Consider the following 26,188-nt stretch of genomic DNA (forward strand, 5'->3'; position numbering starts at 1 on the left):
CTCCATGCGTACAAACACTACAGCATTTTAGAAAGCATTCAGACTCTCACTATCGGTCTTTGTCACCAGTAAAATCAGCATTTGGTAGCCCAGGTGACGGTTTCTCTGCACTGTTACTGACTCTACAGCAGTGCAGATTTAGACTGTTGGTTGCTGCATGGCAACAGGTGTTCACCTAGACCAGACTATTATAAAACACCCAGGTACCATCAGCTCAGTATTAGCGCGTCTCGGGCCACATCACTTTGTCTGATTTCCTTCGTCTCAGACAGCTTCATATAGCTGACCTCAGGTCTTCCCTCCACTTATCCTTTTCATCTCATCTGGTGCCCTCCCTCCCTCTTTGTGCTAAGGCCCAGTTCCCTTTGCCCTGGGACTTGAAGTTTCTCTGCCTGGAAAAAGTATGTCTGGACCTTCAGATATCCCGGATGTTATATGTGTCCGGGAGAGAGATGAGTCGGCTAGCTGGCTACCCTGGTGTGCCGGGTCTTTAGCCTCTGAGCCCTGAGCCTGAACCCAGACAGTCTGCAAATTAGAGAAATTAGCCTAGCCAGGCTGTGGCCAGTGAAAGAGTCCAGAACGCCACCTCCCCTTCCTCTCCCCTCCCGCAGACAACTGTCCTCTACCACCACCAGTAACACCCCCCCCCTCCACTGCACTGGACAGTAAAGCTCCACGCTTGGAATAGCAATCTTGCCATATGGCAGCCAATTTACTATTTCACCAGCCACATTAAGAAAGAAAGAGGGAGAGGAGGTGGGGTGACGGACACACACAATAATGGGTGCAATGTTTAGTTTATTGATATGAATATATTGTGTCTTTCATTGTATATTTTATATAAATATATAACTGGTATATTTTATTCCCTAAAACTGAGAACAGAAGAGGGGGCATGTTAAAAAAGATTGTGTAACTTTTAGAAAAATAAAAGCTGTAAACTGTAGTAATAACTAAATGAGTGAAATGATTTTATCTATATTCTATCTTCTAAAATGACTAATAAAAAATCTCATATAACTATAACTGTGGTTTTATCTCCATAAATAGAAAAGTCGCATTCTCTTTTTTTTATCAACCATATGCTGTTTTAACTGCTCTCTCCTGTCTTGGCTATCTTTATACAAACTGCCAGATGAGGTGACCCAGAGCTCCGTGTTACTAAGCTGTGTGTGTGTGTGTCTGAAAGTAAAGGGGATGCTTGCCAGACAGGTGTCTAAGTCTCTTTCCTGCGTCATGGGATGACCTGCCCTACATCTGTACCTGTGTATAGGCACCAACTACCACTGTGCGCTTATCCGTGTTTATAAATCAGAGAAAATATATATTATTGCTTAAACTTAATATGACACATCAGATGATCACATGTGTGGAGCATTGTGTAGATTTAGATAAAAAAAAAAACACAGAAGAGAAACTGTGCTCATGTGTGATTTTATGGGTCTGTGCTTTATTTAATGCTGTGTTTATTTGTGTGTGTGTGTATGATTGAAGACTTAGGGGTCTTAGTTCTACAGTGAGATGTAGGTCAAGGAGATACAGCGGCAGCAGATTGCTCATTAAGTGCCAAACCAAGCAAAAGTCTATGAGTGTGTTTTTCAGTGGCAACAGGCCAGCCATCTGCTCTTCCATTATTCATTCATTAACACGTCTTTGTGTGTGCATGGATGTGTGTGTGTGCGTGTGCATATATGTGTAAGCATTCATCACAACAGCCACTTGCTGGCCAAGTGTACAACGTCACTGATGTTGTTGTCCAAAACCAACAGTTTTGTGTCAGATGGCCCAATCACGTGACCACGGCGGCCTGTGATTGGCCGGGGCGGTAAGCTAAAAAAGCTTGGCGCAATCCAGGCTCATGCGTTTCTGGTGACAGTGACAGAGTGGCCACAGAGAGAGTGGATACCCAAAGGATCTATCTGAGAGGAATCCCTGAGGAAACCCTGGAGACGAAACAGAGAGTATAAAGAGAATCAAAACAAACAATCAAGGGATGACATAGCCAAAGACATGAGGATCCTACAGCTGAATGAATGTGTTGAAGTAAGTTGTTTCTCTTTTTTATTTTTATTTTTTTATAACATTAACTTAGATACTGGAAATAGAGATAGAAAAGGGATCGCCTCTTAAGAAACAACTGGTTCAACTGGTAGCCATGTATTGGGATGTTGGCCAAGAACAGTGTCAATTAACTTGAATTATCCTAAATGAAACCTGAACAATGAATGACTGACAGCAGGAAATTTAATGTTCAGGGATTCTCTCAGGGCACAAAGGGAGAACAATATTTGCATATAAAATCAATATAGTTGACTTTATATGCAAATAACACTCTCGGTTAAACCACTACATAACTAAATATACTCTTTCCTCTAAGTTCACATGATAACAACTCATTTCTGTGCCATTAAAATTTGCCCTCTCATCTTTCTTTTTCCAGATTTTGAGCTTTAACCAACGTACCTAAGACAAGAGATCTGCCACAACAAAACCAAAGTATATTTACACTGAAGCAACCCAAACCAAACAGAACCGAACCAAACTAAAGGCCCAAAGTGTGAAACTAGCACCTGCAGTTTATTATTGATTGTCACGATGAAGCTGGATAGCACACCAGGAGACATGAGCAGTTGGCGGGAGGTGGATTTTGCCCTTAACTGCACCTACATTGTGCCAGACCAGGTGTCGGACCCTAGCTTCAGCCTGCCCAAAGCGATGACCTCCATCCCACGCAATCTAACGTTCGACTATGGCACAGACAACGAGGTAAGACTAAGTCGGTTTCTATAGCATATTGCTACAGCTTTTAAACAGATTCAGGAGATAACATTTTCACATATCAAGTTAAATACAGTTGTTAAGCAACATGCATTGGCAGAGAAGAAACCCACAGCTCTGTGACACACCACATTATTTAACCCGCAGACTAACTTTAACACTACTTCAAGTTAAAGTTGAAACTGATTGTGTTTTAGAAGGGTCAGCTTCATGAGATGAAACCCTCGCCCTTCAAAATAATAATTCAGTGTTACATAACTTTCTGTTGAACCATCTGCACCGGGTTAGTCTGAACAAAAGATCTGCTGACTAATGAGTCCTTCACAAATGCAGTTGAGTGCACAGTGTTTATGTGTGTGCGAGTGAATATGGGGCAATGAACCCCAGGCCACAGGCAGCTTTAGGTGAGAGGCAGTCTTTATTTGTCTTTTGGCCACATTAACTTAACATTAACACAATTATGAGTGATTATAAGTTACATTATATGTACAGCTATTTCACTCAAATGTTGGAGCTGTTCCACTTCTTAATATATGTTTCTCATGCATATAACAATGGGAGCGCTCTTTTACTCAAGGCATGCACATAGAGTGAGAGGAATCAGCTTGGCTTAGGCTTCAAAGGTTTCTTCCTTTCGGTTCTCTCCTTTACAACAGTGCATTTCTCTCTACCTCTTACTCACTCTCTCCCTCAAGTGAGTCAAATAGAGCATACACAATGTGTCAGCTGACTGTTTGACTTCCAATGTACTAAAATCTGGCCTCACCTAGTACAGATATGTCTTGAAGCAAGGTTTTAAGAGGTAATTAATAGTGTGGCTAAAGAGACGACCATCATCTTTAAAGGAAGAGAGAGAGCAAAAGAGATGTCACACACTTCTTCTGTAATTGCTCTAAACACTCAGTACTGATGTTTGTGGTTAACTTTGCTGTGCTCCTTCCTCTTTCTGTCCTGACCCATGCAACACTTTGTGCCGTCGTTCCTCTTCTCTAGCTCTCATACTCTCACCTCTTCCTCCTCTCACTGCAGTATTTACTGTTGCAGGATAAGAAAAACATGCAAACTATGGAGATAAAATCACACTGAGGGCTAATTACAAATCCCCAGCCCCTGTTTAACGGCTAACACATCTTACTTATACTTACCACACTCACACTTGAGGCAGCCAAACTTGATTTTGCAGTTTGCTTGCGCTAACGTGCAGCAGTGCATATCAGTCATAAAAATAACGACGTCATTTTGATGAAGTTTCTTCTCATGTCCACAAAACCAAACACTCTGTATGTGTGATGCATACCCTATCTGATTAATGAAACAAAAGCAGATAAGAAATGAAACATGAAAACATCTACGAGCACACACTCACATGGCTGCCAGTAATGCGCTTTGTTTAAACAGGCCCCTGTCCATTGAGTAGTTTCCCTTCCTAAAGTTGGTGTCATGTTAATCTTTCTTCTTGCTTTGCTATCACCAAAGCTGGGAAATTCATTTCCGTTGGTCGTCATGAAACACAGCCTTCACACCCTTCTGTGGTTTTGGGGAATAATGCTTATACATGTATACTGACTTTTACTGAGAGGTACAGTTAAAACAATTATCAGTAAGGATCAGACAGCCGGGATTTTTTCACATAGGTGAGTGTGCGGTAGATAGATGAGTCACATCTGAAGAGAAAGAAAACCTAGTCAACTCTCTCGTGTGTATCAACAAGAGGATCAACACACTTGTACTAATTCAGCACCTGTTTTGGATTCTAAAGGGACACCCAGTTTCTCATTTTTAACTTAAGGTGTGCCAGGAAAGGCAAAGAAGGGTGAAGCGGGCACGTGGCAGATGGGGCGTTAGCAACCGATTGCCTGGAAGGGGGGAGATAGAAGCATCAGAGGGGATGAATGGGGAGGGAGAAGCTGGGGTAAGAGTGTGCAGGGGGTGGAGGAGTGGGGTGAGGATTTAGGTTAAAACCAGATGATTAACTTTCGTTGGGGCAGGCAGCCAGCCAGGCATCAGGCTTCAACCTGGTGGACACACGAGGGATTGAGGAGAGGAGCGTGTTGAGGAGTGTGATAGCGTGGGTCCACATCACCCACCCTCCTTTCTTCCGTTCTTCAATACCCTTCCCTCCCACCCTCCCCCTTACTCCAAACCTGATTGAACAGAGCGGTTAAGCAGCAGCAGCAGCAGCCTAGCATCCACAGTGATTTGTTAGTCACGCAACGCCAACGAAGCACAATGTCCATGTCACACTGGTTCATCGCATCCAGGAGTCACCTCGCTGGCAGCTTGACACACTCCCATACACACACACACACGCACACACACGCCCTCCTCTGTGACCTGTTGTCCCTACAATTATCAGCTTATATGTCGTTTATAAAAGCTGCTTCAACCCTTTACAGTGCGTTAAATCCTCATAAAGTTGACTTTCATAGACTTTTGGGTGTGAGTTGAGGAGGGCTGACCCCAAGCCTGTGCACTTTCTACCATGTGTCAACGATTATGACATTCTGCACCACAAAGAAGACACTTTAACAAGCTACCAGTAAATCTATATCTTCACTATAGAGTATCACTACTAAAAATCTTCTTGAAGGAGTCAAAAAATACTCACTCGCCTACATAACACACTTTGTTAAACTGTCTATAGATCAAGCATAATAAGAAGTGCTTGCTATAGCTATTTCTAAGATTGGAAATAGGAGATCAGACCAACAGCAGGTTGACACTGCTTCCTCAGCAGGTGACACTGCTTCCTCTCTCTATGTCGCTGTTCCTGGTGTTTATGCGGACAGCAGGTCAGAGATCAGTGGAGTAGGTCAGAGAAAGTGTAATTCTCTTCCTTCGTTTAGCTCATTAGTGTAGAAAGTGGGTCACCTTGTGGATTTCAACGTGTCTCTAGAGCCGTCTGGGTCAACATGACAAAGACACCACAACTGCAACTCAGGCCAAGAACCTGTCGGAAATAAACAACGATCAAACACAATCATTATCCTATAGATTAAGTATAGATTCCTTAATTAGATATGAACGTAGCTACTGTATGCTATATTCTAATGGAGTATGTGATCTAATTTCCAGGTGACAGGCGTGTTCAGCAAAGAATACATTCCTCAGGGGACTCGCTTTGGCCCCCTGCAAGGAGACATCTACACCAAAGACAACGTCCCCAAAGAGGCCAATAGAAAATACTTCTGGAGGGTAAGAGGAACCAAAATACACATGCAAACATAAAGAAACACATACAATATAGACATATACTAGACACTGATGTGTGAAAACAAACATGAGAATAGTCCCAGGAGTGACTGGGGACCTGTTTTCATCTTCCTCTTTTATTCATGAACAACAAAAAAAAAAAAAAAAAACCTGGTCATTGCTTAGCTACAGAAGTTTCACATCAGGTCTATGTGAATACGTCAGTAAGGAGACAAAAATGCTTTCACACAGATTGCACTGGCTAGCAGGGTTTTTGGTCAAAATTTTAGAGGAAGTTGTTAAAAGTCTTGGCATGTAACAATTGATTCACTCTCAAAGTCATCAGAGCCTTACTGGCAACATGTGTCACATTAACAAAGGAAGGGACTATTGTTCAATTTACAAATGCACGATCTCAGACAAGCCTCGTCTTTCTGCCCTCCCTTGGTGTTCAAGCCTCCTGTTTCTTTCTTTTCTCTGTTATCCACACGTAACTTGTGTCACTTAGGAAATTTTCTATTCTGCTGAGTCAATTCCCATAAGGACTTTTTCTGCCATCCTACGTATTTCCCTTCCGGCTTTATTTCCTGTAAACCTGTGCACACGGGGTGTTCCTGCCCTAGTGCAATAGTGAAAGTTTGATGTTGCCCTGGAGTGATATCAACCTCCGGCACAGGTGCAGCATGGAGGCGGACGTGCTGCCAAAGGCATTCCTGCATGTGTGTACATTTATGCTGGCTACTTGCCAGCACTTGCCGGCTGTCTGTCAAGCTGCCAACAGTTACATTTTTCTTTCATCTCTTGTTTTTAAAAGCCAAGACTTACATTTTATTAAAAAAAAAAAAAAAAAAAGGAGGAAAGAAGAAACAGCTCACACTTCTGGCACGTAACCCACACGCCAAATGGCGATAGAGGAACAATAATAATACTGAAAAGTGAGAAACAGAAAGAGAGAGAGAGAGAGTGAGGCAAGTGTCCAAGCCCCGCCTCTGTGTCTCACTCCTCAAATACAGTGACACTCATGCAGAAACACACAAGAGTTTCAGTCTCAGGACACAAAGAACAGACCAGAGGAGCACAGATACTGTAACTGATCACTGAAAAGAATAGAGAATATCTAACTGTACATGGCAGAGGTAATATATTAGATTTATTTACATTTAAACATTGTTAAAATGTTTTTAAATCGGCGTCACAGATTAAGTCTGTGTGTGTCTGATTAAAGTATCCAATACATGAACATGTTTTCATTCCATCTTCTCTCTTCTTCTTCTGCAGATTTACAGCGGCGGTCAGCTTCAAAACTTTCTTGATGGCTATGACATCCACAGGAGCAACTGGATGCGTTACGTCAACCCGGCTCGCTCTCTGGCAGAGCAGAACCTGGTGGCGTGCCAGAATGGCAGGGACATCTACTTCTACACCATTCGGCCGGTGGAGCCCAAACAGGAGTTACTTGTCTGGTACAGCCAGGAGTTTGCCCAGAGGCTCTGCAGCCAGCAAGATGACATCAAACAGAGTGAGTTCAGCAGCAACCAACGTTTTTTCCTACATTCGGGTCAAGATGTAATTGCTTTAAGTTAACAAATATTTTGAGGTATAGGAAGGAAGAGCTTGCAAAATCGTGTGGTTGTTTAAAATGTCACCATAGTTACAGAAACTTACAGACAAACAGTCAAGTAATCATCATGTGAATTTGATTCCCCTATGAACCTGCTTTTATCTTGCTGAAGTATGTGTGAGTGGGAAGAAGTGGAAGACAGCTGATTGTCAGCTGTTCTGATGTTGAGACAGCACAAGACACAGATTAGATAAAATGACAGATTTCGATCTTTTCGACTATATCATATTATTAACAACATACTTTCACTTCAAAGAGAATGAAGATCTAATCCCACTGATCATCGTGTCTGCCTTCATGTTCAAGCTCTTAGGGAATCCACACATAGACCAAACAAATCTCAGTATACCATGAGATGTGATGAATGAATTGATGAATTTTAAGGAGAGTGGACAAATGAAAGGGAAACGATGTTTGGTCAAAGTAGCTTGTGAGTCATTTACCTTCAGCTGTAGAAGGGCAAGTCATAAGCTCCTTGTCCGTAATGTTTCTCCGTTGCCACAAAGTCTGATGATTCACACTAACTGGATGCACCAGATGAGTTGCTGACTAATACTCGTCCTGGTATCATTACATTGTTTAATCAATGCAAAGGCTTGTTCCTTCTAAGGAGCATTCATGTATGTCAAAGTCCAGGTTTGCTCATTGTTTGTCTTCATATGATAGCAGTAAATGAAATCTAGTTGGTGACAAATCTTCCGGAGAGCGTGTGAATGCTCAAACCCAGATGGCGCTCTGAGTCATCTTTTAAATGTTTTTCTCTGTAATGTAACTCTGACAGATAATAAGAGTGAGTGCAGAAGCATGGGCAAGCTGATTTTCATATTTACCTAAATAGCAAAGGCAAAGAGTGCCTGCCCTTAACACTATATTAAGATATGATAACTTGAAGTAACATTTGTTTTCAGTAAATATGAAAAGAGTGGCATGTCTTTAAATGACCTTAAATGTAACTAACACAATGAACTATTTCAGTAGTATGAAATAATGATCTAGACACACAAGTTCTTTCTCAAAAAGACAGAGGAAGAGAAAAAGGAAGAGATGTTTTATATGTTCTTGTGGACAGTATGGTGAGGCACAAATACTCAGAAAGGGTTTCAGCAAATGAAACAACGAAACTCAGACTCTTGTTGTACAACCGCTCATACATGGCATGACATATGGACTCCCACGCAAATCCCCCAAATGTTCTTCCTACATCAAAATCACTACTGTGATTGACAAACAGAAACTTGTACCGTGCGCTTTACATGTCAAGTCAAAACTGAAACTACTATCATTTACCATAAGAGGGAGTGCCTTCTGTGGGTGGATGTGTCTCTTAAAATATGTATGTCTTTCTTGATTATATCAAAATCCAAGTGCTAAATATATATATATATATTTGTCTCTCTCAGAATACATAAGTGCTGATGAAGACCGAGAGCCAGAGTACAACAAACGGCACCTACCTCAGCAGACGTGGCTCAGAGAAAGAACAAAGGAAGAGGTGAAAGAAGAAAAGGACGAAGAAGGAGAGGAGAAGATTGATGTGGAAATGTTGGAAAGAGACACGCCGCCTGACACTCCTGACGACCAGATTATGGACTTCAGCAAAAAGCCTGAGAAGGAGGAAAAGGGCCACAGCGAGCCAGAGGACCGGGGGATCATCCCTTCTCCTCAGCCTGTGCACAGAGAACCCAGCATGGGCTTGAATCACCCATATTCACCAGAACACCACCCTATGTTCCCATCTCAACACCGAAATGTCCCTCTTCACCTACATGGCCTCTACGGGCACAGAGAGGGGCTGGTGTCGTCTTACCCTCTATACCCCCCCTCCCGACCACTCCAGCACCCCTACCAGCTTCTGCCCCCCTATGGCCCACACTATTCTCGCCTCCTCCTGCCCTCCTACTCTCCTCCCTTTCCTGGTATGCTGCCCTCAAGAGGATCCCTTCGATATAGCAGCTATCTGGGCACAGATGGACTCCCGTACCCCCCTATTGCGTCACCTAATCTACTTCCAGTGTCCCTTCCCTACCCTTCATCTCCACAGGGAGGTCTGAAGGAACTAACACCAAATGTATCACCACCGCGGGGTGCCCCAGCCACCCCAGAGCTCTCTCCTCTCCCAAAGAACAACAGTCAGCATCAATCCCTTGAACAGTCTTCCTCTGGCTGTGAGGAAGCCATGAACCTAAGCCTAGCTACAACCAAAAGCAACACAGCGCCACGCAATGGCCCCGGTCACAAATCCCTGCCCTACCCACTGAAAAAGCAGAATGGAAAGATCAAGTATGAATGCAATATCTGCTCCAAGACTTTCGGACAGCTGTCAAACCTCAAGGTAACAATTAGTTTCTCTTGTAATTAGAATTATTAGAAGGTGTTGTGATTGTTAGACAATCAAAATTTTACGCATCATTTGCCAATTGGCACCAGCGCTAATGGCTCTGTTTAATCATAGGTCCATCTCCGAGTGCACAGTGGCGAGAGACCTTTCCAATGTAACTTGTGTAAAAAGAGCTTCACTCAGCTGGCCCATCTCCAGAAACATCACCTGGTCCACACTGGGGAGAAACCACATGAATGTCAGGTATGTTGAAAGTCATAACTTTATGTGTGTATGTTTTATGTTAATAAGCTTCTAAGAAGCTCTTCACTATTTTCACCATGACAATGTAAAATCAAAAGCAAACCTCTCAGAGAAGCGCACAGCATACACAGTACAAATAAATACTCTGAGTCACATACCTTTCTGGTAACACAGTCTCTGATTTGCATTGAGCCACTACCTACTTTGTCATGTGACAGTATCTTTATGCTTTTGTTTGCTAATATGACTCTATGGGTGTGAATGTTGAGAGTGGGATAGAACCTGTCTTACAAAGAAAAACAGTTGTCCCTCTTGCTTAACACGGTCAGCCCCGATACTAATCTATTAATAGCAGCAAAGTTACGTCACAATGCGTTGCCAAGTTTATTCAGAATAATCCCACACACATATTATACATTTGTCAAGCTGTTAATAATCACCTTTTATTCCATTTTCCAGGTGTGTCACAAACGCTTCAGCAGCACCAGCAACTTGAAAACACACCTGCGACTTCACTCTGGGGAAAAACCATATCAATGCAAGCTGTGTAGCACCAAGTTCACCCAGTACATTCACCTCAAGCTTCACCGCCGCCTCCACAGTAGCCGTGACCGCCCTTACCGCTGCCAGCTTTGCACTCAGGCCTTCTTCCACCGCTTCTCTCTGCGCATCCACCAGAGCAGCTGCTGCCTGGCTAACTCCAATACTTCTGTCAATGTCCACATGAAAGAGATGGTGGAACGATTTGATGCCAGCCAAGAGGCTGACACACTCACAGAAACGGCATCGGCACCACAGGTGGAGGAAGCTATTGAACGTTGGTTGGCCCGTACCCTGGAAGGTGAGGGGAAGGAAGATCAGAAAGAGGCCAACATGCTGCTGAAGGCCCTGACTGCGACTATTAACGCACCAGCAATGCCCATGGTCCAGTCAAATGTGCCATCACATCCTCCACTGGGTTATCAGGAAAGGGCAAGTGTTGTGCACCTCCACAAACGACCGGCAATGAAGACAGAAGGACAGTGAGAAGGAACTGCAAGAGGGGAAATATAAAAATAAACATACAGCATATCATCAACCAAGAAAAGAGTTGTGGCCAAATAAAACTCCCTGTTTTGTCCACGAGGGGTAAAACAGGGCAAATTAAACTTTCATAGTCTAATGAGCACAGCACCAAAAGAAGAGCATTCCAAAGACTGGATTCAGTGATTGTACTTCCTTTTAAACTCAGTTTAGAAGAGCGAGGTGTTGTAAAGCTGTGAATTTCAAACTCTTTCCACTCAGGTAGAGAAGTGTTTGCTTTTTGTACTTTAATTTATTACTCGCTTTAAAGTTTAAGCCTATATTTATTTAGTTGTATCATAGTGTGTTTTCATGTTAGTGTTTTTTTTTTTTTTTCTATGTGTTGACATTTCCAAGGAGATTTAAGCTCTAAGGAAAACAACAAGTGGACTCAGGAACAATAGCATGGCATAAAACTGTGGATAAGTCTTCACTTCTATTGTGTATTGTTTTACTCGTGTGACTGGATGCATGTGGTAAAACAAATGGGAGTGTATATGAAAGACAGAGCACAGTCGTGGAACAAACCACTTTCCTGCTCCTCAACTGAATGCAACCTTGATATTTATTAATGTTTAAAATGGGGGAAGTAAAATCAGGTATCTTAAAACTGTGAGTTAAAAAGCCATTATAAAAATGATAATCACAGAACATAAATGTGTTGCACTGTTTTTGGATCATTATTGAACTGATTTTAACAATAGAAAGAAGGGAAGAGATTAACTAACTAAGCATTATATATATATATGATATGAAGCAACTTCAACTTTTTTAGACATCAACATATCAAAAACAACCAAACGGCATCACGAAACAGAAAATGCTACAGATTCCGTTTGATCACAGTATCACAATTAAATATGTACACAAATGCCTTTTATTCACTTTTCCATGTTTAATGCTAAGAAATTAAAATGTTCCCTATGTAGCTTTTTATTCTATTCAATTGTTTCATATATTTCTTTCAAAAAGCTTTACTGTAACATGTGTGACAACACAAACTTCACCTAAACATTGGTACCTCATATTCAGCCATAAGTTATAGTAGAAAACAGAAAAAACAGGAAGACACATTTTCAGGCACTGGAGTAAAAATCCTTGCTTCTAGTGTTACCCAATTGAAAATTGTACTACTGAGTTATGGACTACTGTAATCATTTTGTAGTTTTTGTACAGTTTGTTTGTCTATGTAGTTTATTTTTGGAAACAGGTTGTGTTAAGATTTTATATGTAAGAGACTATTTTGGTGAAACTTTTATAATGATATGATGTAGCACATTAAAGATATTGTTTCTATAAGCCTTTGTGTGTCCCGTGCTGTTTTCATGCCGTTATAAGATTGGAATTTGGGGAAAATAGAGCAAGTGGGAGGAAAACAAGACAAATACAATGACAGATGAATCATGCATTAGTCAATGTGGTGCACAAAGTCCTTTTTAATGAGTCATCTGAAGTCATTTGGAGATCACTTACTACGTTAAGGCAGTTATCATATTAAAATACTGACACGTCCTCCAAACAAATGCTAACCTGTGCCAAACACACACAGATGGTTCATGATCCAAGCTGCTTTCCCAAATCATTGTGTTTTATGATGTAATGATTAAAGTTTGACATTAACTACTTTGCTAATCTTCTGACTTTCAGTGCACTTCTTGCTTTGGTAACAGAGCAAACTTTCTTCTACCAATTAAAAGTGTCCAACCAAACAAAGTCGTTTGTATCTACCAGCAGCCATCTTCTTTACTACTACAGACCATTAGTGCTTGTCCACTTCAGAGTATGCACTTTGTCTTGTAGACAAATCAAAAAGAGACATGTCGTTTTATAATTTTACTCAGAAAAGCTTTGACTTTTTGTCTCCTTACCTGTATTTTCTAGACAATTATAAACAAATACCAATATCCCATGAAATATTTGGCATTCGTCCCAAAATGGTTAAAAAATCCTCTTTCTGTGAACACAACTAAAGTTCATGCTACTGCATATGGGAACACACACTTGCAACATCCTACTTACTGCCCCTTTCTTGCTGGTAATAAACTCTAAGAAGTTTAACACTGCATCCCCCTGACTGGTTCACTATTCTTACACTTTTCCTAGAAGATACAGGAAATGAAACTAGTCCGTCACCAATGAAACGGTGAAAAAACACTCGTCACACGTCACAGTTTTAATGTTACAAAATCACTGAGGGTAACAACAGCTACTCCTGTTTTGGAGTCTGCTGTTTTTACTGTCAAATGACTTTGCAGAAAGGAAAAATAGGGGCATAACCAAAGCTGACACTACTTACCGTAAGGTACATTGCAGGTGCTTAGTTTCATCAGCTGTTTGTAGTTTTAGTGCGTTAGATTTAGTTTTGCCAGTTTCACTTTAGCTGTAGACCAAGATCAGACATTTCATTTGAAATCAAAGTCCCTAATCTTTCCCTCCAAAGTATTTTACATTACAGTTACACACATTCTTTTTTTTCAGCTTCTCTTGAAACAAAACAATGTGATGTATTTACGGGCACACCTGTACGAACATGAAACCCCCAAATCTGATTCGAACTTGGTCTTTGTTGTCCCCTGGCAGTGATGCATACTTTCAATCAACATAATTTACTGCAAAGTTACTGTAAGTATGGCTCGCTCTTTACAGTAATTGTCTTTCTGTGTTTGTAAGAATCTCTCCTCGTGTCTTAACCACTTTTCCTTTTTGCCATGCATGACTCTTCATTCTATTATATTTCCTCTTGTGATTACTGCTGTGGGGGAGAGCCCCAAGGCAAACACCTACACACCACTGACCAGAATAAAAACACCTCAGAAGTGTGCAGTCAAAGAACAGTGGTAACAGGAAATCTTTTTTTCTTCTGGCTGGCTGCCGGCTACACTGCCACTTACTACCTGCATGCCCCAGTAAAAGCAGCGCTGTCGTGCTAAAGACAGATAAATAACTAGTTAAGTCCCCCCTGGAGACTGCAGACAGTCATTCATACACCATATGAAGCTTACAGTATTGTACCTACATAGCATTCATACTCAGCCCTAACATCAGAAGTAACAATTGAATAAATGTTAGTGGGCCAAATGATAGCCTAACAGCTGAGATTTACATTCAACCTTATGTGATTTAAAGCACATTATATTACTTTTTAAAAGATAATTTACTGTTAATCTTAGTTTACGTTGTGTAAATAAAGTGTCAGGACTCCTGTTTATTATATCCCATGACACCACCTCACTCACTAAACAGGTATTAAATTGGCAAGATACTGTTAGCTTTGGCAGTTGCTTTAATTAGCTGTTGTGGAAGGACATAATTAACACTTGTTACTCGTGTTGATAGGATTAATTTCCATGATGCAACCTTTTCTGAATTAGTGGTGCATGAAAAGTTACAACAGGCCCCGTTTCTTTAAACCTGCACCAGCCAAAAGCTCACAACCCTGTAACAGGTTACACGTTAGTGTGGGCGATTCACCATGACCCAACAAGATACTTGACAAAACACATGTTTTAACACCTGTTTTAAAGACTGTCATTTCAATCAGACATCCTGTGTATATTGTTTTGCACTTTGAAATCTCTTACGTGATCTCTTACGTTATTTTCTTATGAACCAAATGCTTTACAGTTCCTCTCTGTCACTGGCCAGCTGTACAGCAGACTTGATTCGAGCAGCCCATGAGAATCACAACAGGAAATCCTTTAACTTGCCACACAGGCAGACTGACAGGCAAAAAGTGAAAGAAACACACGGCAAAGTAAAAAACACAGGGTTTTGGCTGCAGCGTGTCTCAGAGTTGTTAAATTTGTTCAATTAAAAGGGTTTTGAATGATCTCCATACATTTAGTCGTACCACTATACAGCTAGTCTCCTCTTCACAAGGATGTTTTCACTATATATATATATATATATATATGAATATAGTTTCCAGGGAAATTGTTATCTTGTTTCAGATTATTTTGTACATATAACTTGCATCTCATGTACCATTTTCTTCTCTCGAAACCAGCTACATCCTTTAGTTCAAGAGGCCCGTTTCTCTGAGAAAATGAACAATGGGAGAGGAAACATTATTTCCATTGCTTTTAATATTCCAAAGAACCTCAAGGTAAAATATACGCTGTTGCTCACGATGCAGGAATCTGTTTCTGTTCACACTTACATCATCTCCGATCACAACCCACTGGGTGGTGTTTTTACTTTAATTCCAACAGGTCATCACCACACCGCCAACGTCAAACCCTGACTCCTATGTTTTGGCGTTGGCTTTGATGGTACAATGACATCAGTGATTTTGGCACGTGGCCTGATGTCCATAAGTCTTAACAGAGACTGAATTTAGGAGGGGTATCTTTCAAAATGATAAAATTACACTTGCGAGCAAAGCACAATTCACTAATTCCCGACAATTCTGTGTGTCATTACCGCTACAGTAACAGGAAATTTGCAAACATCGTGTGTCACAAGTAGCCGCACATTTTCTCTAGCCATTTTCTTAGAATGCTAAAGTGATTCGCAGGATAAGTCAGGCTAGGGAGAGGGACAGAGAAATTAAAAAATGGAAGGAAGAATCAATAATAGAAAGATAATGGAGGAACAAAATATTTTGTATATTATTTATTCCTTTGTAAATTAGCCAATGCTTTGGTAATTGGTGTTGTACCTGCCTTTTAAAGTCTTTGACCGTAGTTTGCTATTGTTATTGTGGCACAGTTCATCTGTAACAAATTCAAATCAGAAATTGCTTCATATATATATATAGTATGTCGTACTTTTTTGGACACAAATCAAGTCTATTCAGTCTGACATTGCCTCAGCAATATGTTGAAATCTATGACGATAAGAGTGTTTTGGGAAAGAAAACAGTCTCCAGACAGCAAGCGTGTCATCTCAATCTGCCACTCTTCTGCAACTTTATGCTTATCTGTATATAAACAAACTAACCATGACCTTTTCTACTGGTACGCTGAACATTTCTGCTGTTTTAGTTTTTAATTATTTAATTAGATACTGTAGGTCTTACTCAGTTGGCATTTTTGCACAGTTTCGTACACAGCAATCAAATAATCAAGTAAATAAACAGGTGATTTAAAGGCAGAGAGTTCATGACTTCCTGGAGCCGTGCCTTTCTGCCTCTTTATGCTTTTACTTGGAAAAGGCTGGTGTTAGGTAATCACTGAATACCTTCACCATGTTTCATCTTTCAAATGACTGTTGTATACAAGCGACTGTTGTAAGCATCACATGCCTTTCTGTTTTAATTCAACAGAAAGATTCCGAACGTGATAATGTTAAAAGTGTGTGTGTGCGTGTGTGTGTGTGTGTGTGTGTGTGTGTGTGTGTGTGTGTGTGTGCGTGTGTGTGTGTGTGTGTGTGTGTTGAGAGACAAACAGCCTTTGCTCTGGTGCCAGTGTTCCCTTTCAGTTTTAACTTACTCAGAGCAACATGCATTTCTAAACACAGATAACAGTGTTCTCCTTTTATCAGTGAGGGCTTGCCTTTAATTGGATGCCAGGTTCATTTTTTTTTTCGTTCACCCAATCGTCCATTCGTTTCTATTTTATTTTAGTGTTCGACTTGCTCTTGCATTTTGTTGGTTAGCAATAAGGGCCATATTCATGGGTGTGGAGCACTGAGTAATGACACAAGGCTGTGACGCTGTAGCAATCAGCTAAATGGGTCTAAAGGTTTAACACATAAAGATAATTATTGTGGTTCACATCACTACTGTATATTTAGTAAGTTCACTCTAGGAAACAGGCTATTACACAATGTGTTCCTTGACATACAGCTGATAAATTGTTTGTTATGAGTATTTCATTTCATAACACAGTATTAAAAAAAATCCCAGCAAAGGAATGTGACACCTAGTCCAGTGACCTGAGAGGTCACTGGACAACTACAAGTGCTGAAGTATATACATTTGACCACTGTTACAGTAAATTAAAACCAGCAAACTCAAATTGTTCACTAACAGCGAAATATGAGACTGTGAGGTCGTGTTTGTATCAAAGGTGGATAAATACAAGCAAGGTTGTATTACTAAAAAAATCACTGGAGACAGCTGCTGGAGCAGTGGTAGTGACTTTTTGGTAAATAGATGAATAGAGATGAACTCTGCAGAGAACAAAGAGCAACATTTACTCAAATGTTTCTGTATGTACTTTCACTTTACGGTGGCTTCTGCTGTATTATGTGATTTTTATATCCTCTATCTTGAAATGACACGTATTCCTTAAGTAATCAGTGTATAATCAAATTACCATGGGGAAAATATATATTAGCCTCCCACATGAATGCTCAAAATAGAAGAGCTGGGTTAAACATATGCCAGCTACTCATTTTGCCTTTGGGCCATGGTGTGAACATTTACAGTGGAAACGCAACTATCTGAAATTTCTTTAGTGGAAGGTAAAAGCGAAGTACTATAACATACAGCACTGTCCCATAGTTTACTAAATAGGAAAAAGGAATTAATCATTGTGGTTTTGATCTTAGTTGCACTGCTTTGTTAAGCATTCATTGTTATCTGTTCATATTCATTTCCCTGTAAATCATATGACACCTTAGCAAATGTCAATTTAAAGTATGTATTCTTTACTTTATTATTACAGGGTTAAACGTAAATACACACGAACAGTGAAGAGAATGAACAAATTCCCGTACTGACTTGGTTGCCACACTGGGCTCCTGAAGGTCACTGCGGGGGAATCCCAGGCATCGAGGATTACTATGATTGTTATAGAATGAGATCATGAAAGATTTGTGTTACTCCCTTTTCCCTCCGTTAACTCCTCATTGTCAGTCATGGTACCAATGCAGTTACGGTAAAGCAGTATGAGTGCAATAATTCTGAGTGCATCTTCTATAATTGATGAATTATTATTAATAATAATATTTTTATTCTAATTATTATTATTATTATTATTATTATTATGACAGTATAATAGTTTTCTAGTGTTAAAGGTACAGTAAGTGTTGAAAGTGGGACAAAGATAGTAGGACATTTATAGTCGTTTTATACAAAGTTCACTTCATTCATTTCCTTTTCAAACACTATCTGGACCCGACTTTCACTTGTTATACACAGATCATTTTATTTATGTGCATGACGTTATAGCGCCATCGTGAGCCACATGCATGTATGCACATCTCCACTTGTTGTTTTTTTTTTTCCTCTCTCATCTGATCTGTGATGAGGCTGCAAACTGCTCACGAACCGCAGGATGTCGCCGCTGATTGCGCAAAGAAAATAAACACATGTGATGAAGAGACGTTGTGGACATGTGGACCAAGCGTCATATTTAAGATGTGAACTGATCCGTACTCATGGGTGTTTCCATTCATTTTAATAGGAATTCCCCGCATGATGATGAATACACATCCTTAGGATCAGGGTGGGAGGTGCAGGATCTAGTTTTTGACACAACTTCACATGGGAATAATAAAAAAAAGTGGAAATTGGCTCCTACATAAATATCAAGGTGACACTGACTCATTAGGAGAATAATAAAGTCCTCATGGCACAATGTGGCACAGGGGATCGAGAGCCATCACAAGGCTGCGTCATGGCACGATGACGGCACGGCTGTCTGGCCGATGGGTGTAGCTCCTGAGGGGCGTGTCGCCACACCTGAGCTCTGCCTCCTGCCCTGAAAATGAAGCAGCAGGAGCAGCTGACATCTGTCAACAGGTGCCATTCGTGCGGTCCTTTCCGCTCCACGGCCACTTTCATCAGCTTTTAATGAGCGGGTTATCCGCGGAAAACTAGACGCGAGTTGTGCCGAGGCGCGCCGGAGACCTCCCGAGTTGTGCGGAGATGGCGAAGAAGAGTTCATCCAAGAATGCTCTGAAAAGTTTGTTCTCCAGGAGCGAAGCCAGCCTGGACGAGCCGGCGGAGAAACACGAGGGCGAGAAGAAGAAGTTCAAGTTCCCAAAGTTCAAGATCAAGTCGAAGAAAGGCGCTTCCTCCGAGAAGTCAGCTGGTGAGAGGCAGCAGGTGCTCAGGTAGGCTGCAGAATGTGGTGGATCGATAGTCACTTTTCATGCCTGTGCATGTGTCATACAGCTTCTGGTGGAAGCTGCAGATAGCTGACCACATGTAGCCCACAGCTGCCCCAACATGTCTCCCTGTAATGTTTTCCATGAAAAGGTTTCATCATCATTCTGAATGGGAAGTCTTTGAAATGTTGCTCTGCACTAAAAATGCACAAACTCCATGTGTTTGTGTGAAGTTATTGACTTATAATTTAATATAAGACATGATACAACAATGAGAAATAATTTGGTACTTCCTCAGTGTTATATAAACTCAGGTCACATAATAAACCGTCAATCATCCAGAGCAGAAAAGGTTTGGGTGTAATGGCAAAAATAACTACATCCAGAGCCGTGTGTACAGCAGAGTATATAGACTCGTATAGAATCAGTTCCTTATAGCTTATAGTTCCTTACACCCAGAGGTCTTTAGATGTTTGAAGCGCTGACTTGGAAAGCTTAGAGGAGGACAGTACTGTCTAGACAGAACTTGTGCAATGCATAAAATATAGTGCATTCTTTCAGTTATTATGCCACAGTGCAAAAGAGCAAACAAATAGTTGTGACATTTTTAGTTCCTCTGAATGTTTGCTTGAATGCATGTTTTTACTCAAGCATGTTTTAGCTAGAAAAAGGTTAGCCCACCTCGTTCATGAAGGTAATCCACAGAATGCACAAATGCTCCAAAATCCTCTCATTCTGGCTTCTTAAATGTGATTCTACTCTGGCCTTTTATAGTCTTTTTGAATTATTAGCTTGGGAAAACAAATGACCGCTTTAGTTTTTGGAATCCCTGTAAGACATTTTTCTTATTTTGTCCAATAATAATATTCCTAACTGTTCACAAATAAGAAAGGTGAAAAAAATGGTAGAAGCAAGCAGGGATCCCACAAATGCTGTTCAAAGTGTACGTGCGTTATGCTGCAGACAGGTGATTTTACAGCTAAGCTATAAATTCATTATTCTTAACGGCACTAAAATCACCATCTGGTAAACTGGGTTATGATCATTTGTAAACGGTGATGTCTGCTTGACAAACAATACGGTTATTATCCTTAAGAATGAATGCAGTGAAAGGGAGCAGCATTGCAACGGGGGGACATTTAATAATTGAGACATGTAAGAAATTCACATGCACAAGTTCGGTTTGGAAGTTTGGATGTAAACACAGTTCACGCCGTGTTTGCAAGGGAGTAAACGCACAGTGTCTGTTTAATCTTCAAGGTGATCTGTATATATACACATTCAGGTGAGGCACAAGTCACATGCCAGGACAATGCTATCATGGTGTCGTGGCGGTGGTAGACGAGACTGAGTGACAGTTTGTGTTTGCACGGAGAGGAAAATAAATAATGAGTCGACACTACGAGCACCGCCTTTGGACACAAGAGCACATAGGGGAGTTTATAAAGCGCATGGAGGATACACACTCAGTTTGAAATGATAGTTCAGTTTGAAATAGATAGAACAGTCACAGCAACTAAGCTTCCAGTGATGCATTCATATGAATCCTGTGAAAGAAATACAACAAAATAAAAGAACACCAAGAATCAAAAGTCTTTCTCAGTAATATCTTCATATCCATTCATTCTCAAAAGCATCCTCTCAGCTATTGTTCTAGCTTTTCTATTGTATGAATGCGCCGTTATGTGTTGACATAGTGGATAAACGTCTTAGATCAGAATTAAATCCAGACGTAGATTAAATCTGTTGTTGTTGTAAGTTGAAGATTTTGTTTTAATCCATGTTTAGGGTTTTATCTGACAAGGACTTTGGAGATTTCAGGGTCTGAGAAATAAGTCTTCAAGGTCTGCTGTTTGTTTTTGATGTCATAAGATTTCATAGTTTAAGGTGATGTGAATGTCATACTAGACTGTATTTGAAACTTTACCCTCTCCTGTATGAAATGACAGAGGAAATACTCAAGTTTCCTTTTGAAACTAGTCAAACACACCCACAGTTTGAGTGTCTGGTAAGGTTTGCAGGGTACACGAGAGGAGCTGTGGATTAGTGGAGTTATTATAGAGGAACCTGCCTCTCCACATGCCTGTTGCATTGCCACGAAGAGGGTAAACGGTGACACAGATGCACACATACAGTGTCATTGTGTCTAGAGATTGAGGTTGGTAACATTTTGCGGATGTGGCAACTTACCTGTGTCAAAATATTTGACATATTAAGAGCTACCAGGTTTAAAAAGAGTAACTGTATCGTCAAACCTGTTATCTTTGTGTGAGAAGAGTAAGTTACCACATAAACTGCTGCACAATAGTTACATTGAGTAACTTTCTATCCGTTTTAAATTGATTTAATCAGTTGATTATTGATTTTAAATTATGAAGCTGATGACATGAAGGTTTAGTAAGAAGTAACTTCAGCACAAGGTCTCTTAATAATATTGGTTTTACTCAGATTTGTATGTTATTAGATATTATTCTGATTATTAATCTGAATAAAAGGTATTTTGGAGTACCTGCTTTGTTTTTAGCATGCCCTTATCTGTAGGTTTACAGCTCAGGAGCCTTCATCAACTGCCATCGTCAAACCATATTTACCTCGGATGAGTCATAGCACCTGATGAACGTGCGACTTTTGTTTTGCATGTGTTTAAACTGGAGTAAGCAAAGGATTGAGATGATGAGTCCCAACATCAGTTAGTAGCTGCTCATAAAGTGACAGCTGTGTGTTGTGAAGCATTTACGCGGTTAAACATTAACTTGAATATATCCGGTGCAGAAAAGTCTAATTGTATTTAAAGGCCCATTAGAACGTCTCACACACTTCAACAACCTAACCCCCTATTTTAGAGGAAGTCTTCAAAAAGTAATGGTTGTTGGAGACAGATGTTAAGTGGAGCTATATTATATATAGTCACCGAGATGGCGTCTACAGTATTTTGGATTATTTACATAAAGAAAAACATGTGGCTTGGCTGTAGCAAGTGTCTGAGTTTGTAGATAATATGCAAACATGTCAGATGCATCGGACAAATATTTTCACATTTACCTGCACAGCCAGCGAAAGTACAGAAGGAGGTTTTATCCTTTCATTGGTTGCATCCTGTTGGACTGCATCCAAGTCAAGACATTCATAAGATTTTGTGTGTGTGTTAAGTTGTCAGCTGTTGTAAGGTCACGCAGTGAAAGGCTTCACCTGTTTCTGGGTACCATCTGTGTTTACTGTAAACACACGTTACCAAGAGCAAAAAACATACACGGTGTGTATATTTGTTCTTTTTCAGGGAATAACTGCTAATTTATCTCACATATTGTCACGGTTACTGTACAGTGCAGTTAAAACGTGAAGCTCCTACATGCACAGCAGCAGGCGGGGCAGCAGTAGCTCAGTAGGTGGTGTAGAGATCTGTGAACCCCAGGGTCTGTGGTGTGACTCGGTTCCTCCTCTCGTTTCATGCTCAGGTGTCCATGGACAAGCTACTGATAATAGAAACTGAACATCTACTGTCTGGCAGCTGTCTAACAGCACTTTCCCCAAGCGATCAATGATATGTCATTATTATTATTATTAATAATATTATGATTAAATTGTGAGCATGTTTGCTGTGGGTGCACATGAGCACATAAGTCTCGCTATAAACTGTGACTATGCTTCTATTGGTGGCTTGACACTTGGCTTCCTGTTTCATTGTGAAGTGGAAAACAGCCTGTGCATATAAAGACCTTTATATCCTTTGTTTGATATGTTGACAGCTGCTGATCACCGAAGCCTCTCTGTTGACTGTGAAGCCCCTGCTCATCGGCACATTGGCTTCAACATCTCAAACTATCACAAACTATTGGGACGACTGAACAAAGCTAAAAGCATATTGTATAATTTAAAAACTGATCATCTGTTTTGTTGTTTTACGTGGTAGCCATTTCATTCCTTCTATTCTGATGGTCAACTTGAATTAATCTTTACTCTCAGCAAGTCAAGAACATGGAAGACTGTGTTAAGAAACAAGCTCTCACTCTCCGTCTGGCCGGTTCTACTCAGCATTCCCTACGCTATGAATCATGGTCGTATTTGCTAGGCAGCATATTTTCCCTGGTTTTAAAAGGTACTTATTATAATAATTAAACAGTTTACTGAACATGGACCAAAAAATGTTTCCTGCCATTTGTATTGTGTAGTAACTTGTTGAGTCATCGTGAAAGGTCATCTCTGTTCATATAACATAATATTTCACTGGTTCACAGGCCGACATTAGTTACATTTACCCTACTTACCAGCTACTAATTCACACGTCTGTTTTCCCCTCAGCGCTGTTGAAACTAATGACACTGCAGAGGTCGGAGACGATGGAACTGACGATGTTGTGCCAAAAAACAAGAGGTCTTATCTCTATAGCACTGCACCCAGGTCAAAGGTCAGTCAGTAGTTTTTGTTGTCTTCTGTACTATAGTCTGGATTTATTCTATTGGGATGTCTTTCAGGTAATTTAAATTTTTTTTTTTTTTTTTTATTCCACTGCTGTGGCATCTGAATTCCCCTCTAGGGGGCTCAATAAGGTATTTCCTTAACTTACCGTCACTGTGACACTAAACGTGTGTGTTCAGAATAGCATTGCCCGGTTTGTTGGAACCTGTTTTAAAGAATTGCCTTTAGGTTTTAAAAGTAAGGCAAACAAAAATGTAAAGACAAAAATGAGTCTCGGCTTTCATTTATTCTTACTATGTTCTATATAGTAAACTTTCAGGTTAGCGGCTCATTAAGAGAACGTCATCTTTAGTGATCCTGACCGATAAAGGTTTTCCTGAGCATAAAAAACACCAGAGAAAAAGCTATATTAGTCCTAACTAAGACAGGAGTGCAAACATGTGACTCTGTGATTGAGAGTCACACTGCCTCTTGGAGAAATAGTGTGAAGGCAATCATTTTTAGTTGACAAAATAAGATGATGTGTATATAGAGAGAGAGAGAGAGATGTAGAGAGATCCTCCTCTCCAATTGTTGTGGGTTCTTCTATGTGACAAGGGCACTGTTCAAGTGTGGCTACAGTAAATACAGTTTTTATTTGAAGTGACAGTGAACCTGAGCCACTTCATGGTGAATTGATTTTTCTTCGTGTGGGACAAAGAAAATTATAATATTCCAAATACTGTATGTTTATTCTTTCTGGGCATCTTAGTTCATTAATAACAAACAGGAAAACTTGCCCAGGGAAAGTGTGCGGCTGTTTGCCAGAATGATAACAAGCTCTAAGACTCAGTGCTGAGCCCTGCCCTGAAATGATCGTTTGTGGTTCAGTGTTACCAGCGAAACTCATCCTGCAAAGACAACTACTGTGATAGAAATTCTGAACATAGAGCTCATGGAGATGAAGACAAAACCGCATCTAAAACTGATGCAGGTGAATCTTTTGGTGAAACTTTCCCATGTTAATAAATGTCAACATGATTTAGCATTAGTTTAACTTACAAATGTGGGTTTACTTTTGTCCTGAAGTTGTTTGACATGACACAAGACAACAAGAAGATTCTCAGGAGCTAAATCTTGTTCGTGAAAACCCCCTTGTAAAGGACTTGATGGTCTCCTGTTCATCAGTACTCCAATTCCACCTGTGATTTACATTATAACTTCTTTCTAATGTGTCCTTGTGCAGTTATGACCACTGTAAACTCGCATATGATACTAACACGCACTGTATAAATGTCTTAAATTTCTAAATTTCTCTCATTTAACCACGTTCATTCTACAGTGGAGCTATCTGTCTCGCTCTCTGAACTCAGATAGGACCTTAGACAGTTGGCTCATCTGTAGAGGGCGCTATAACACAACAAAAACCCACACAGCTCTGAATGTCCGATCTGATCAAGGTGTCTTTGAAAGCCAGATTTCAATAAAGGATAAGCTGTATTTAGAACCTATTTATCGACCAGCAAAAACCCCAAATCCACTCCAATATGTGCTGTCTGCATGTGGCACGTATGAACTATTATTAGACATTTATGAGAGAGAGCATCCTGTTGGCCTTTTTTCTCTAACCCAAACCACTAAAAAGCTAAACTGTTTTGCATGTGGTCATGTATGTTTCACTGAAAACATACCTGCATCCATGTGACAGAGCTTGGATGTATCAGAGTCGGACTGCACTTTGATTGTTCTCTACATTTGTCATACATTCCAAACTATCTGTCACTGAAGGAAGAATTTACGAACACACCTAGTTTAAAATCTGACACATGCCGGTGACGGATAGCTTTGTGTTCCACTCTCCTTTATCATCACTGCTCAGCGAAGCATGCACACAGAACCAGCATAATAACAGCACCTCTATCTTTTAAATCAGTGTTAAAGGGCACTCTCCCAAGATAATGTCACATCATTTCCTGCCACTTTCACATTTTTGTCAATCATTTAAAAGGACTACTTTCTGTATTATTATTTACCAAGCCGTCAAAACCACCGTAGCTGCAGCAGCTGCTACTAGGTTTTGTAGAGCGTGTTTTACTAGTCTTTCATTTTTTTCAGGGTGGAGCAGCTTCTAATCCTTGGAATCGAGTTAGGGTGTCAACTCCTTTCTTGTTTACAAGTGGACTAATGGTTCATTGTGCAGTATCTTCATTCCTAGCACTGACAGAAATAGTGATTGAGAACTTGTAATTGACCTTTTGGCACAGGCTTCAAATGATAAAGTATCTTTGGTATGTATGTTATTTATTCTGTGGTATTGACCTTTTACTAAAACTATCGAGAAATGTCCTGCTGTGACCGAAATAACCATATTAACATGTTACCATGTAAATAACATGACATTTCTATACCTCATACATTTCTTTTTAAATTCTCCCTGTCTCGTCCTCTCTCTTTCATCTCACTCTCCATCCCTCCTTCTTTCTCTCTTCCTCTCAGAACAAAGAATTTAGCTACTCAGAGTTGGACCTGCGTAAACCCAAAAGATTTGCTACCTTTAACTT

The 26,188-nt window shown here is 40.4% G+C and overlaps 1 protein-coding gene across 2 annotated transcripts; it reads left to right on the top strand.

Annotated features, from left to right (window-relative positions):
- The first annotated feature begins 2,580 nt into the window (after positions 1–2,580).
- On the top strand, positions 2,581–12,175 carry prdm1b (PR domain containing 1b, with ZNF domain). Of its 2 annotated transcripts, XM_026349465.1 has the most exons (6): positions 2,581–2,766; positions 5,854–5,973; positions 7,249–7,489; positions 8,992–9,923; positions 10,044–10,172; positions 10,632–12,175. In XM_026349465.1, exons 1-6 carry the CDS (start codon positions 2,596–2,598, stop codon positions 11,196–11,198), a joined length of 2,160 nt encoding a protein of 719 aa, XP_026205250.1. In that variant the 5' UTR covers positions 2,581–2,595; the 3' UTR covers positions 11,199–12,175. The 2 variants fall into 2 exon arrangements, with proteins under 2 accessions (XP_026205250.1, XP_026205249.1); XM_026349464.1 differs by lacking the exons at positions 2,581–2,766; positions 5,854–5,973 and adding an exon at positions 7,012–7,106.
- Positions 12,176–26,188: the final 14,013 nt, after the last annotated feature.

This window comes from Anabas testudineus, chromosome 11 (genome assembly GCF_900324465.2).
Source record: "Anabas testudineus chromosome 11, fAnaTes1.2, whole genome shotgun sequence".
NCBI classification, from domain to species: domain Eukaryota; kingdom Metazoa; phylum Chordata; class Actinopteri; order Anabantiformes; family Anabantidae; genus Anabas; species Anabas testudineus.

What these genes read in the sequence shown, in the direction of transcription:
- prdm1b (XM_026349465.1), top strand. Translation starts at nt 2,596, where the DNA reads ATGAAGCTGGATAGCACACCAGGAGACATGAGCAGTTGGCGGGAGGTG. An exon ending in GCAAGATGACATCAAACAGA is followed by an intron (nt 7,490 to 8,991) that starts GTGAGTTCAGCA and finishes TGTCTCTCTCAG; the next exon opens with AATACATAAGTGCTGATGAA. An exon ending in AGAAACCACATGAATGTCAG is followed by an intron (nt 10,173 to 10,631) that starts GTATGTTGAAAG and finishes TCCATTTTCCAG; the next exon opens with GTGTGTCACAAACGCTTCAG.